General features: G+C 46.4%; 1 protein-coding gene across 1 annotated transcript in view; it reads left to right on the top strand.

Moving 5' to 3' along the window:
* Positions 1–1,266: 1,266 nt before the first annotated feature.
* LOC306752689 (diacylglycerol kinase zeta-like) overlaps positions 1,267–13,099 on the top strand; it is a gene marked incomplete at its 5' end in the record, with an annotated part of 54,019 nt that continues 42,186 nt past the window's right edge. The window contains 11 exon segments of the mRNA XM_079236483.1: positions 1,267–1,328; positions 1,330–2,121; positions 3,796–3,904; positions 4,018–4,113; positions 5,068–5,145; positions 9,102–9,161; positions 10,695–10,751; positions 10,906–10,974; positions 11,644–11,715; positions 11,791–11,907; positions 12,912–12,983. Coding sequence (XP_079092609.1) covers positions 1,267–1,328; positions 1,330–2,121; positions 3,796–3,904; positions 4,018–4,113; positions 5,068–5,145; positions 9,102–9,161; positions 10,695–10,751; positions 10,906–10,974; positions 11,644–11,715; positions 11,791–11,907; positions 12,912–12,983 — 1,584 coding nt within the window.

The following is a 13,099-nucleotide window of genomic DNA, read 5'->3' as shown; positions in this document are numbered from 1 at the left end:
ATAGGCTACCTTCCAACAAGACCCAGGGCCCTGCTACACTCCGTTCCCCTGGTGATGTAGTGACGCAAGTTGTGTTCTATACAAATCAACTTTCCATTCATTCTAATTTGAACCTGAAACAAATAATAACGTAATACATGTCAGCATGACATTTATAGAGTCATGACAAAGAGCTTTCTCAACGCATCTTTAGCTTCTGCTGGCGACGGCATGAGGAGATCCTTTCAGACTCAGCTGGACTTCTGCTCATCCAGACCCACGAGGAAGAGCTGATCCATCCTGTCTGTATGCTAGTTAGCAGCAGTAGCCAGGCTTGTGGTAGTTGTCTGCAGGTAAATGGTTCTGGTTCCTGGAGAAGGGACAGATGTCACAGGAGGCAGCCCAAGCCTACTTCAGGTGGAGCACGTCAATGACGTAATGACACTAAACTGATCCTACATTATGAGGACATCTGAATTAGTTTAATATATATATATTGACTGTGTATGTATGTATTATCAATACAATGCTTGAGCAAACACTACAGTACAACACAATAGCTTACAGATGCAATCCAATGAAATACATCAATAGATGCAGCAAACAAGGCTAAAAGAGGCTAAATGAGCTAAAAGAGGCTAAATGAGGCTAAAAGAGCTAAAAGAGCTAAAAGAGGCTAAATGCGCTAAAGGAGGCTAAATGAGCTAAGAGAGGCTAAATGAGCTAAAAGAGCTAAAGGAGGCTAAATGAGGCTAAAAGAGGCTAAATGAGCTAAAGGGGGCTAAAGCTGATGAGTGAGTGAGCATCACATGGTTCATGCAGCCTCCACAGGTGCTTTTATAAGTTGTGTAAATGAAATGGTGTGACAACACGAGTGCTTTGAAGCTTCTGATCTACATGAACAAATAGTTTGAATCCACTGAAAGCTTTGAAAGTAAGACTTGTGTGGAGGAAGAGGTGTGGAGAGAGGCTGGGGGCTGAAGCAGCACTGCACCAGGGAGCCATGGAGCTAGTTAAACAGCTGAATGTACATTCTGTTCTAGTGTTGTAGTATTGAAGCATGATTCATAACTTAGAAGGAAGGAAAGGTTTGTGGAAACTGTTCTCTCTGTTCATGTCATTTAGGGAACACATTTAATAAAGCGAGCTTTTCTAAAGGAGGACTGAAGAGAGGAGCTGCACGATCACCATGGATACCATCCACCATCCTCTGACTGAGAGCTGACCTTTCACCTTGAGCCGCCTATCAGATAATACTTTACTACATATCAGTTTAGTCGTATTGCAATGATGGAGTTCTTCTTCCAGCGGCCTTTCCGCCGCCGGCAGAAGCGGCCGAAGCCTCCGGCAGAAGCGGCCGAAGCCTCCGGCGGCAGCGCGTCAGCCGGCTGCGCTTCAGACCAGCAAGGCCAGGAGGCGCTCTGGAGCCGGGCTGCCCTCTGCGGCGCTACTGCAGTCCAGACGCTCCTCTGTGGGCTTACCCCCGGTGTGTGCGGAGCAGCGCCGGCGCCCCAGTGTGGGCTTACTGGTGGCCAGCGGCCAGAGAGGAAGAGGAGCCTCGGCCTGCGCACATCGAGGGATGGCGGTGCGACATCCACGTCCTAAAGTCAAGTCGATTGAACCTCCTTTACTCGGGTCCTCCATGTTACTTGCGAGTGTCGTCCAGATGGGCAGAGGAGCGGAGGGGAGCGAGGAGCACCTGGAGAACCCCTCATGTTCCTGTTCAGAATCAGATGGAGAGGAAGGGAGCGATGAAGAAGTGGAGAACACACCTGTAAGCTCCAGGCCTGCAGCTCGGATGCACTTACCCCCGGCAGTCAAGATGGAGACCATCACGCCCCGCCCCTTGCTCCGCCCTCCCCGCTGTCTGAGACGAAACTCCTCCCACCTCCTTCCAGCTGACTCTGTGTTTCAGAGCAGTGAAACGGGTCACGCCGTTTATGGTCGTAGTAACCGTCGAAGGTCAAGTCAAGTTCAGTGGACTAAGCAGATCCGGACCGCCAGGACCAGCCCGGGTCTGCTGGGTCTGAGCGCTGAGACACACGAGTCCTCCTCTGGGTCCACGCTCCAGAAGAGCTGCTCTCCACCAGAGGAAACCATGCACTATGATCCTTATCTGGATACATGGGGAAACTTCCTGTCGTATGTAACACACACACACACACACACACACACACACACACACACACACACACACACACACACACACACACACACACACACACACCTACACACACCTGTGTGTCCCAGAGGGAGGGAACCAGACCCTGGTGCTCACGCTGGTTATCCTCCAGAGCGACGCTGGGACGTGGAGAAGGGAATATATAATGGACAGTTATTATAATTACATTTCATTAATGTACAAAACATACAATAATGTGCTACAGTAACTAGTAGTAATTAATTAGTAAATCAAAACGACCTAACACAATGTGTCTAACACAACATTTCACATGACGCAGCAGTGGGACCGGAGTCCATGGGGAGTTTTTAGTGGCTTCCCCGTGTTTAAAGTTTGGTGGTAACGGACTATAGGACAGCTGTCTTATGCTACGTTTGATGCCCAAGTACAGCTGTCTTATGCTACGTTTGATGCTAAAGACAGCTGTCTTATAGCACCAAACGTAGCATCTACATGCTACGTTTGGTGCTAAAGGACAGCTGTCTTATGCTCCGTTTGATGCTAAAGACAGCTGTCTTATGCTACGTTTGGTGCTAAAGGACAGCTGTCTTATGCTACGTTTGATGCTAAAGACAGCTGGCTTATAGCACCAAACGTAGCATCCACATGCTACGTTTGGTGCTAAAGGACAGCTGTCTTATGCTACATTTGATGCTAAAGACAGCTGTCTTATGCTACGTTTGATGCTAAAGACAGCTGTCTTATAGCACCAAACGTAGCATCCACATGCTACGTTTGGTGCTAAAGGACAGCTGTCTTATGCTACATTTGATGCTAAAGACAGCTGTCTTATGCTACGTTTGATGCTAAAGACAGCTGTCTTATGCTACGTTTGATGCTAAAGACAGCTGTCTTATAGCACCAAACGTAGCATCCACATGCTGCGTTTGGTGCTCATCGTTAGTCGAGCTGGAACTCTTCATACAATTTCATACTTAAGTCACAGGATGACGGTTGTCTTGAAACGTAGCGGTCATATCTGTTGGGGATGTTCTATTTGTGGCGTCCCTCTGACCTCTGACCTCTCCCTTAGCGTCCCGCAGACATGTCACAGTAACGCACAGTGTGGTTTTGATTGGTTAGGACGATCGAGCTCCCAGGGGATGAACCCTTTAGATCTCCATGACCACGATTGGTTCTTTTCATTCCTCTCGCCTGTTTAACAACGTTTGATCACGTAATAAAAATGAAAGATATTACAATCTGCGACATGTCAAAATGGAGGAAATCCAAATGATTGATAAGAAGCTCTTTATCTGCGACTCGCTCTTGCGGTCTGGAGGAAGCTGCTTATCTTTGTTCTTCCTGATGGACTCTCTGTTGCTTCCATGCATCTTTGAGATTCAGCCGCTGTCTCAGTGGAATCATTGGAAACGTTTGTCCAGGGTTCACATTTAGCCGTTGATTCAAATTTGTGAAACTATAAAAGATAAAAAACACGTGGCTTCACTTCCTGTGTGACAGCTGTAGCTTGAGCAACTAGCATTAGCTGCTCATGCAGGAAGCCGTAACCAGCAGCAGCACATGGTAGTAGAAGTGAGTGGAGTCCAGTCGGGTGGATCTCTGTGTTGATGTGTGAGCACGTGACCTGTCCAGGTATCGCAAGACAATGTTGTGTCTCTTTGTGTTTCCAGGAAAGCAATCGCTAAGTCCGGCCTGCACCAGCTGCCCTGCCAGCCCAGCGCCTCGTCCCTGAACAGGAGCGACCCGGAGGCAGACGTCCGCAGCACTTTGGACTGGACGGTGAGTCTGATGCAGGACAGCGCTGCCTAGAGGCTCTTCTGTCAGTAGATCTCACACCAAGGAGGTCCAGTCAATGGTCACATGGCTTCACATCAGCGACCTCTGTCCTGCAGGAGTCGGCTGTGTACGGAGACCATATCTGGTTTGAGGCCAGTGTGTCTGGAGACTGCTGCTATGTGGGAGAGCAACACTGCATTGCCAGATCACTGGTGAGTAGCTCAACAACACTACTACAACATTCAGTTCATCACAAGAGTCTTTACTCGTCTCCACGTCTGCATCTCTCTAGCTTTTCCTTCAGTGTCTGCACCAATGAAACGACTCCATCCGAGTTCCAGACCAATGAAACTCAGTCGTGGTGTCACATGACCAACAGCTACATGGAGTCCTCTGTGGCTCAGCTGCTGATGTGGATGTTGAACATGTGTGAATGTCCTCCTCCATTCATCCTCTGACTCTGGTCTATGACCTTTGACCTCTCGTGTGACAAATGATTTACATTCATTCAGTAAACTTGGTAGAGAGTAGAAATGAAGTATAAAGATCTGTAATGATTAGAAATGGGGTCAAACAGGGTATTCATGGTCACAGCCTCTTCCCAATGCGAAAGCTATATTTTGGTCGTAGATGGCTCTTGTTTCCTTTCCTATCTCTTGCCATGCTGTTGCCATGGTGATCCCTCTAACACTCTTTAAAGACACCTTCACACTTTTCATACGATTCTGCAAGAGGCTGAATAACGATGAGGCATTCTTTGGGTATTTTTGTGGTTATCAGTGTGGACTTGAGCCAGTGTGCATTCCTCCTGATGAAGAGTCAGTATAAGGTTCTTCATCAGGGAGGTCAGGTCTGTGATCCACTGTTCATGAAACACGCTCACATCCTGCCCTCATTTGACTCATGTTCTTATGACTCGTGTCCCATCACACGTCTGGGCTCATGTCATGCTGCTCTCTGTCGACTCTGCTCCTTTCACAGCACAGGACTGCCCCCCAGTGGCCAGAGATGCTTACTGCCTCCTCATATGTTCATTCAACTGTTTTCATGATTTGTAAACTGTCTGTCAAGAACAGACTGTTTCACTTTTGCTCCTTGTTCCTGAAGCCTGCTTCTGTGATTTTCCTTTTCCAAACTGTTTAGCTTCTCCTTCTTTCTCTTTCTAGCAAAAGTCAGTCAGCCGAAGGAAGTGTGCTGCCTGTAAGATCGTGGTCCACACCATCTGTATAGAGCAACTAGAGAAGGTAAGCTCTCTGCCATGTATTCAAACACTTCCCCAAGCAGAGGGACCAGCTCATTGTGTTATTGTCCTTCATGGAGAAGCAGAAAGAGGCGTAAAGGTGTAAAGGTTCGTCATCACAGAGCGTTAAAGGTGTAAAGGTTTGTCATCATAGAGCGTTAAATGTGTAAAGGTTCGTCATCACAGAGCGTTAAAAGTTCGTCATCACAGAGCGTTAAAGGTGTAAAGGTTTGTCATCATAGAGCATTAAAGGTTCGTCATCACAGAGCGTTAAAGGTTCGTCATCACAGAGCGTTAAATGTGTAAAGGTTCGTCATCACAGAGCATTAAAGGTTCGTCATCATAGAGCATTAAAGGTTTGTCATCATAGAGCGTTAAAGGTTCGTCATCACAGAGCGTTAAATGTGTAAAGGTTCGTCATCACAGAGCGTTAAAGGTTCGTCATCACAGAGCGTTAAATGTGTAAAGGTTCGTCATCACAGAGCGTTAAAGGTTCGTCATCACAGAGCGTTAAATGTGTAAAGGTTCGTCATCACAGAGCGTTAAATGTGTAAAGGTTCATCATCACAGAGCATTAAAGGTTCGTCATCATAGAGCATTAAAGGTTCGTCATCACAGAGCGTTAAATGTGTAAAGGTTCGTCATCACAGAGCATTAAAGGTTCGTCATCATAGAGCTTTAAAGGTTTGTCATCATAGAGCGTTAAAGGTTCGTCATCATAGAGCGTTAAAGGTTCGTCATCATAGAGCATTAAAGGTTCGTCATCATAGAACGTTAAAGGTTCGTCATCATAGAGCATTAAAGGTTCATCATCATAGAGCGTTAAAGGTTCGTCATCATAGAGCGTTAAAGGTTCGTCATCATAGAGCGTTAAAGGTTCGTCATCATAGAGCGTTAAAGGTTCGTCATCATAGAGCGTTAAAGGTTCGTCATCATAGAGCGTTAAAGGTTCGTCATCATAGAGCGTTAAAGGTTCGTCATCATAGAGCGTTAAAGGTTCGTCATCATAGAGCATTAAAGGTTCATCATCATAGAGCGTTAAATGTGTAAAGGTTCGTCATCACAGAGCATTAAAGGTTCATCATCACAGAGCGTTAAATGTGTAAAGGTTCGTCATCACAGAGCATTAAAGGTTCGTCATCATAGAGCATTAAAGGTTTGTCATCATAGAGCGTTAAAGGTTCGTCATCACAGAGCGTTAAATGTGTAAAGGTTCGTCATCACAGAGCGTTAAAGGTTCGTCATCACAGAGCGTTAAATGTGTAAAGGTTCGTCATCACAGAGCGTTAAAGGTTCGTCATCACAGAGCGTTAAATGTGTAAAGGTTCGTCATCACAGAGCGTTAAATGTGTAAAGGTTCATCATCACAGAGCATTAAAGGTTCGTCATCATAGAGCATTAAAGGTTCGTCATCACAGAGCGTTAAATGTGTAAAGGTTCGTCATCACAGAGCATTAAAGGTTCGTCATCATAGAGCTTTAAAGGTTTGTCATCATAGAGCGTTAAAGGTTCGTCATCATAGAGCGTTAAAGGTTCGTCATCATAGAGCATTAAAGGTTCGTCATCATAGAACGTTAAAGGTTCGTCATCATAGAGCATTAAAGGTTCGTCATCATAGAGCGTTAAAGGTTCGTCATCATAGAGCGTTAAAGGTTCGTCATCATAGAGCGTTAAAGGTTCGTCATCATAGAGCGTTAAAGGTTCGTCATCATAGAGCGTTAAAGGTTCGTCATCATAGAGCGTTAAAGGTTCGTCATCATAGAGCATTAAAGGTTCATCATCATAGAGCGTTAAATGTGTAAAGGTTCGTCATCACAGAGCATTAAAGGTTCGTCATCATAGAGCATTAAAGGTTCGTCATCATAGAGCATTAAAGGTTCGTCATCATAGAGCATTAAAGGTTCGTCATCATAGAGCATTAAAGGTTCGTCATCATAGAGCATTAAAGGTTCGTCATCACAGAGCATTAAAGGTTCGTCATCACAGAGCATTAAAGGTTCGTCATCATAGAGCATTAAAGGTTCGTCATCACAGAGCATTAAAGGTTCATCATCATAGAGCAGTAAATGTGTAAAGGTTCGTCATCACAGAGCATTAAAGGTTCATCATCATAGAGCAGTAAATGTGTAAAGGTTCGTCATCACAGAGCGTTAAAGGTTCGTCATCATAGAGCGTTAAAGGTTCGTCATCACAGAGCGTTAAAGGTTCGTCATCACAGAGCGTTAAAGGTTCGTCATCATAGAGCATTAAAGGTTCGTCATCACAGAGCGTTAAAGGTTCGTCATCACAGAGCGTTAAAGGTTCGTCATCACAGAGCGTTAAAGGTTCGTCATCATAGAGTGTTAAAGGTTCGTCATCACAGAGCGTTAAATGTGTAAAGGTTCGTCATCACAGAGCGTTAAAGGTTCGTCATCACAGAGCGTTAAAGGTTCGTCATCACAGAGCGTTAAAGGTTCGTCATCACAGAGCGTTAAAGGTTCGTCATCACAGAGCGTTAAAGGTTCGTCATCACAGAGCATTAAAGGTTCGTCATCACAGAGCGTTAAAGGTTCGTCATCACAGAGCGTTAAAGGTTCGTCATCACAGAGCGTTAAATGTGTAAAGGTTCGTCATCACAGAGCGTTAAATGTGTAAAGGTTCGTCATCACAGAGCGTTAAATGTGTAAAGGTTCGTCATCACAGAGCGTTAAAGGTGGACAGCAGAAGATTAAAGACTGTAGTTTAGGGCTGCAACTAACGATTATTTTAATAATCGATTAATCGGTTGATTTTTTTCGATTAATCGAATAAAAAAGCAAAAAATCTAAAATGCATTAATTTCCAACCCTTTATTCAAAAACAGAAGTGACAGTGCAAATTCACAGTGCAACACATGTTCAGAAAGCACAAACAGGTTGCTCCTTGAACATCCCTGAGCTGTTAATTAAAAAAATAAAATAAAAATGGACCAACACTAAAAACATACACATGTATGCTTTACATCTGCCAAATGTGAGCCCTTTTTACTGTAATTGATCTCCTTAGAGCAGAGGCTGCTTTAGCATGCCCTGCTTTATCAATATGTATGAAACACTGGGACAGAGGGAAGCTGCACTGCTCCTCTCACGTCTGTTTGGACCGAAACCTTCAGGCCCAGCTCCACCTCATCTCAGCTCTGCATCAAGCTGCGCTGCATATAGAGTCCTCTTCCTTAAACTATTTCATTCTGGGTCTCTTATGACCACGAAATCACGTTGTTGGCTAAGCCCAACTACGTGATTTGATTCATTCTACTTTGAGTAAAAAAACAACCTGCAGCCAGATCCTCCGGTGAGCCGATTAAACGTTAACGAGTGACTGGTGAACTGAACCAGACCGGGGGGTTACGGCATGTTTCACCACGTTACGGTTTTTTACAAGCAAGACTGAACTGTAACGGAACATAACGGAAGTTTAACGACAATACACAACCCAAACACATTAGCTAACGTGATAGCAAGCTGACTAGCTTCCATTAAAAACAAGTTTGAGGGAAATGAAGCCGCTGCAGACATCTTAACGCTGATTGGCCAAGACTCGAAACGTCACATCAAAGATGTTCTATTTTTGCTAAGATCACAACCTCAGCATTTCTCAGTGTCTCACTCCAATCTCAGACACGCTTGCGGCCAGTTGCTCTGCTCCGCTCTTTTTTTTTTTTCTCCGCGACTTTATGACTGCCGTAATAATGAAATTCGTTGCCAACACTTTTGCTAATCGATTTTTATCGATTTTATCGATTCGTTGTTGCAGCCCTACTGTAGTTTAAACAACTTTCACAAGAGACCAAGTTTAAAGAAGGAGTTAACTTTTACTCCTCAGCGAAGAGTTTGAGATGGGAGAGAAGAGAAAAGAACTTTAAGCTTTCTCTGTTTTTGTCATCATGCTCATGAAGCAGAGGTCATGGAAGAGTCTTAACTGTTCCTCCTGTCTGACCTGCAGTTCCCCTCTAGAGCCATTCTGCTGGATGCCCGCCTGCCGCTCAGTGAGCAGCACTTTAGAGTGAGACACACACACTGCCGCTCTGTGACACACACTTCAGAGTGAGACACACACTTTAGAGTGAGACACACACACGGCTGCAGATGTAGTAGCATGTGAACAGGCCAACGCATTGGAAGCTTTCAGGTCAGACGTCACCCTTTGCAAGCATCCTGTTGGGTTCTGTTCTCTCTTCTCCTTTCCTGTTGATCAGGGGTTGATCATGTGATTGATTTGACTTGATTTCAAAGGGACATGATACTAAGGCCACTTTCTGAACCCACAGAGAGGGAACAGGACTGGTCCCTGAGACTAAGTCCAGGTCCACCTGCTAGCCCTGTCAAACACATCAGTCTTCATCAGCTGACATCAGTCACATGACACGGGTATGAGGTCAGGATCTCTCACCTTGCATGATACTGTGATCTCTACAGCCTTTGGAAGGTTTCCAACCCTCCTGAGGATCTGTGTGAGTCTGAGTGATGGAGCCATCAATGCTTCAACAAACAGACATCACTTATACCATTAGTGGAGCACTAGTCATGTGACCCCATGACCAACTCCTCTATTTGTCATGATGATACCACCGAGTCTGTGAAGCAGAATCATTCCTGAGGTCCTGATCTGAAACTAGTCTGGGGTTCAGTGTGCTGGTTCCCTCCTGCTCTGGGTTTTCCTTTCTGAGGGCTCTCATCAACGGGAGCCGTGGTGCCGCCTCCCGTTGGTGAACCTCTTCTTCTCCTGATCACTGGAAATCCTCACAGTCAATGTGTAGAAGCTGTCAGCCTCAGCCCCGCCTCAGCATCAGTCCTAGCCTCAGCCCAGCCTTAGCCCAGCCTCAGTCTCAGCCTCAGCCCAGTCTCAGCATCAGTCCCAGTCTCAGTCCAGCCTCAGCCCAGCCTCAGCCCAGCCTCAGCCCAGCCTCAGCTCAGCCTCAGTTCAGCCTCAGCCCAGCCTCAGCCTCAGTCCAGTCTCAGCCTCAGCCCAGTCTCAGCCCAGTCTCAGCCTCAGCCCAGCCTCAGCCTCAGCCCAGCCTCAGCCCAGCCTCAGTCTCAGCCCAGCCTCAGCCCAGCCTCAGCCTCAGCCCAGCCTCAGCCCCAGCCTCAGCCCAGCCTCAGTCTCAGCCTCAGCCCAGCCTCAGCCTCAGTCTCAGCCTCAGCCCCAGCCTCAGCCCAGCCTCAGTCTCAGCCTCAGTCTCAGCCTCAGCCTCAGTCTCAGCCTCAGCCTCAGCCTCAGTCCCAGTCCCAGTCCCAGCCTCAGCCTCAGTCTCAGTCCCAGTCCCAGTCTCAGCCTCAGTCCCAGTCTCAGCCTCAGTCTCAGTCACAGTCTCAGTCTCAGCCTCAGTCACAGTCTCAGCCTCAGTCTCAGCCTCAGTCACAGTCTCAGCCTCAGTCTCAGCCTCAGTCACAGTCTCAGCCTCAGTCTCAGCCTCAGTCACAGTCTCAGCCTCAGTCTCAGCCTCAGTCACAGTCTCAGCCTCAGTCTCAGCCTCAGTCACAGTCCCAGCCTCAGTCCCAGCCTCAGCCTCAACCCTTCCTCTCTGCTCTCTTACAGATTAACTTCAGGTGTAAACCGTCTTTCAGAGAATCCGGCTCGAGGAACATCCGAGAGGTGAGTGTTTCTGTTTTAGAGTTCAGGAACCAACAGGACAATATATTTACATTGGTCATATTCCAAATACGTCATTGGTTCAATGTTGTACAAAAGATGCTATTTAATAAGTACGTTTAATAAATGATGACAAGTGTTATTTGTGCGTGTTCAGCCCATTGTGGTGCGTCATCACTGGGTGCATCGGAGACGGCAAGAAGGCAAATGTAGACAATGTGGGAAGGTGAGTGAGGCTTCTTCACCTCCACCTTTTACATTACATCACCTCCACCTTTTACATTACATCACCTCCACCTTTTACATTACATCACCTCCACCTCCACCTTTTACATTACATCACCTCCACCTTTTACATTACATCACCTCCACCTCCACCTTTTACATTACATTACCTCCACCTCTTACATTACATCACCTCCACCTTTTACATTACATCACCTCCACCTTTTACATTACATCACCTACACCTTTTACATTACATTACCTCCACCTCCACATTTTACATTACATTACCTCCACCTTTTACATTACATCACCTCCACCTCCACCTTTTACATTACATCACCTCCACCTTTTACATTACATCCCCTCCACCTTTTACATTACATCACCTCCACCTCCACCTTTTACATTACATTACATCACCTCCACCTTTTACATTACATCACCTCCACCTCCACCTTTTACATTACATCACCTCCACCTTTTATATTACATCACCTCCACCTTTTACATTACATTACATCACCTCCACCTTTTACATTACATCACCTCCACCTCCACCTTTTACATTACATTACATCACCTCCACCTTTTACATTACATCACCTCCACCGCCACCTCATGTCTCCTTCCAGCAGTCTAACTCTAGCTCCTTGTGTCTGGTCTGCAGGGCTTCCAGCAGAAGTTTGCTTTCCACAGCAAAGAGATCGTGGCCATCAGCTGCTCCTGGTGCAAGCAGGCTGTGAGTATGTTCTCCCCGAGCTGTTCTTTCTCTTGCTCACATCTCCATCATGCATGTGTCTCTTTGTTCCTTCAGTACCACAATAAGGTGTCCTGCTTCATGCTGCAGCAGATTGAGGAAGCTTGTCCAATGGGAGCTCACGCTGCTCTGATAGTTCCTCCCACGTGGATCATCCGAGTCCGGCGCCATCAGGTAACACTGTGACTCTCTCTTATCCTCACTCATATCCACCATCACCCCACCCCGCCTGAACAGTCCTCGGGTCTACATCGAAAATGAAATATGGTCATAACGTGCAGTGCATGGCGTGCCCGCTCTGACTGTTGGGCTCCAGCAGGCTCTGAAATGAAAAGTAATCCTTAATACATCATCATACTAGCAAGAGAGGCCTTTTGAGCTTCTTTAAGTGTGATATTAATTAGCGGGGTTGGCAGGGCCACAGAGGGGCCACAGAGGGGCCATAGAGGGGCCACAGAGGGGCTATAGAGGGGCTACAGAGGGGCCACAGAGGGGCCACAGAGGGGCTACAGAGGGGCTACAGAGGGGCCACAGGGGGGCCACAGGGGGGCCACAGAGGGGCCACAGAGGGGCTACAGAGGGGCCACAGAGGGGCCACAGAGGGGCCATAGAGGGGCCACAGAGGGGCCACGGGGCCACAGAGAGGCCACAGATGGTGAAGAAAAATAACTTCTGCCAAGGAATAGTCCATGACATTTTGGAGGGCAAGGCCTCCCCCAGAATAAATATCCTGAAGGACACTACCAACTATAGTTTCCCCTTACAATGATCCATTTCTTTAAGGAATGAAGAAAAAAATGAAATGAGAAATGGCAAATATCATGGTATAGATTAAAATACAAAATGTAAATTGGGTAAAATATTTTTGGGGTAATAAGTCTGATAATAGAAGCTGTCCTGCTATCTATCAGAATAAATTGTCTGCTTCACATCTCACATGTTTGACTCTTAACTCTTAATACTGTTGTCTCTTATCGCTCATATTCCAGTAGAATACCCAGAATGCAACGAGTAAGAGAGTGTAAGCAATACCATCCAACACATGGCCCTATATAGTTCTTTTGAAACATCCAGCTCCTCCGGGTGGTGTACTGAAGAGGTTCTGTGTTTCCTCTCCTTCATCAAGCTGCATCACATCTTCCTCTCTGACATCAACCTGTGCTTCGTGTCTCTAACAGTCGTCCATGAAGTCGAGTAAGAAGAAGAAGAGAACATCGTTCAAGAGGAAAAGTAGCAAGAAAGGAGCAGAGGTCAGTCCTGCCCTATAGTTTGCAGAGCATGTATCACTGTGTCTCCCTGGGCCTCGTGGTTCTGGTTCCCTTATGAAACAGCAGGTTCTGGTCCCTTAAGTGTGACGCCTTCTGAA

Source organism: Taurulus bubalis (assembly GCF_910589615.1).
Source record: "Taurulus bubalis genome assembly, chromosome: 21".
NCBI classification, from domain to species: Eukaryota; Metazoa; Chordata; class Actinopteri; order Perciformes; family Cottidae; genus Taurulus; species Taurulus bubalis.
The sequence above is the reverse complement of the archived record's forward strand: the minus strand, read 5'-3'. Positions and strand labels throughout refer to the sequence as shown.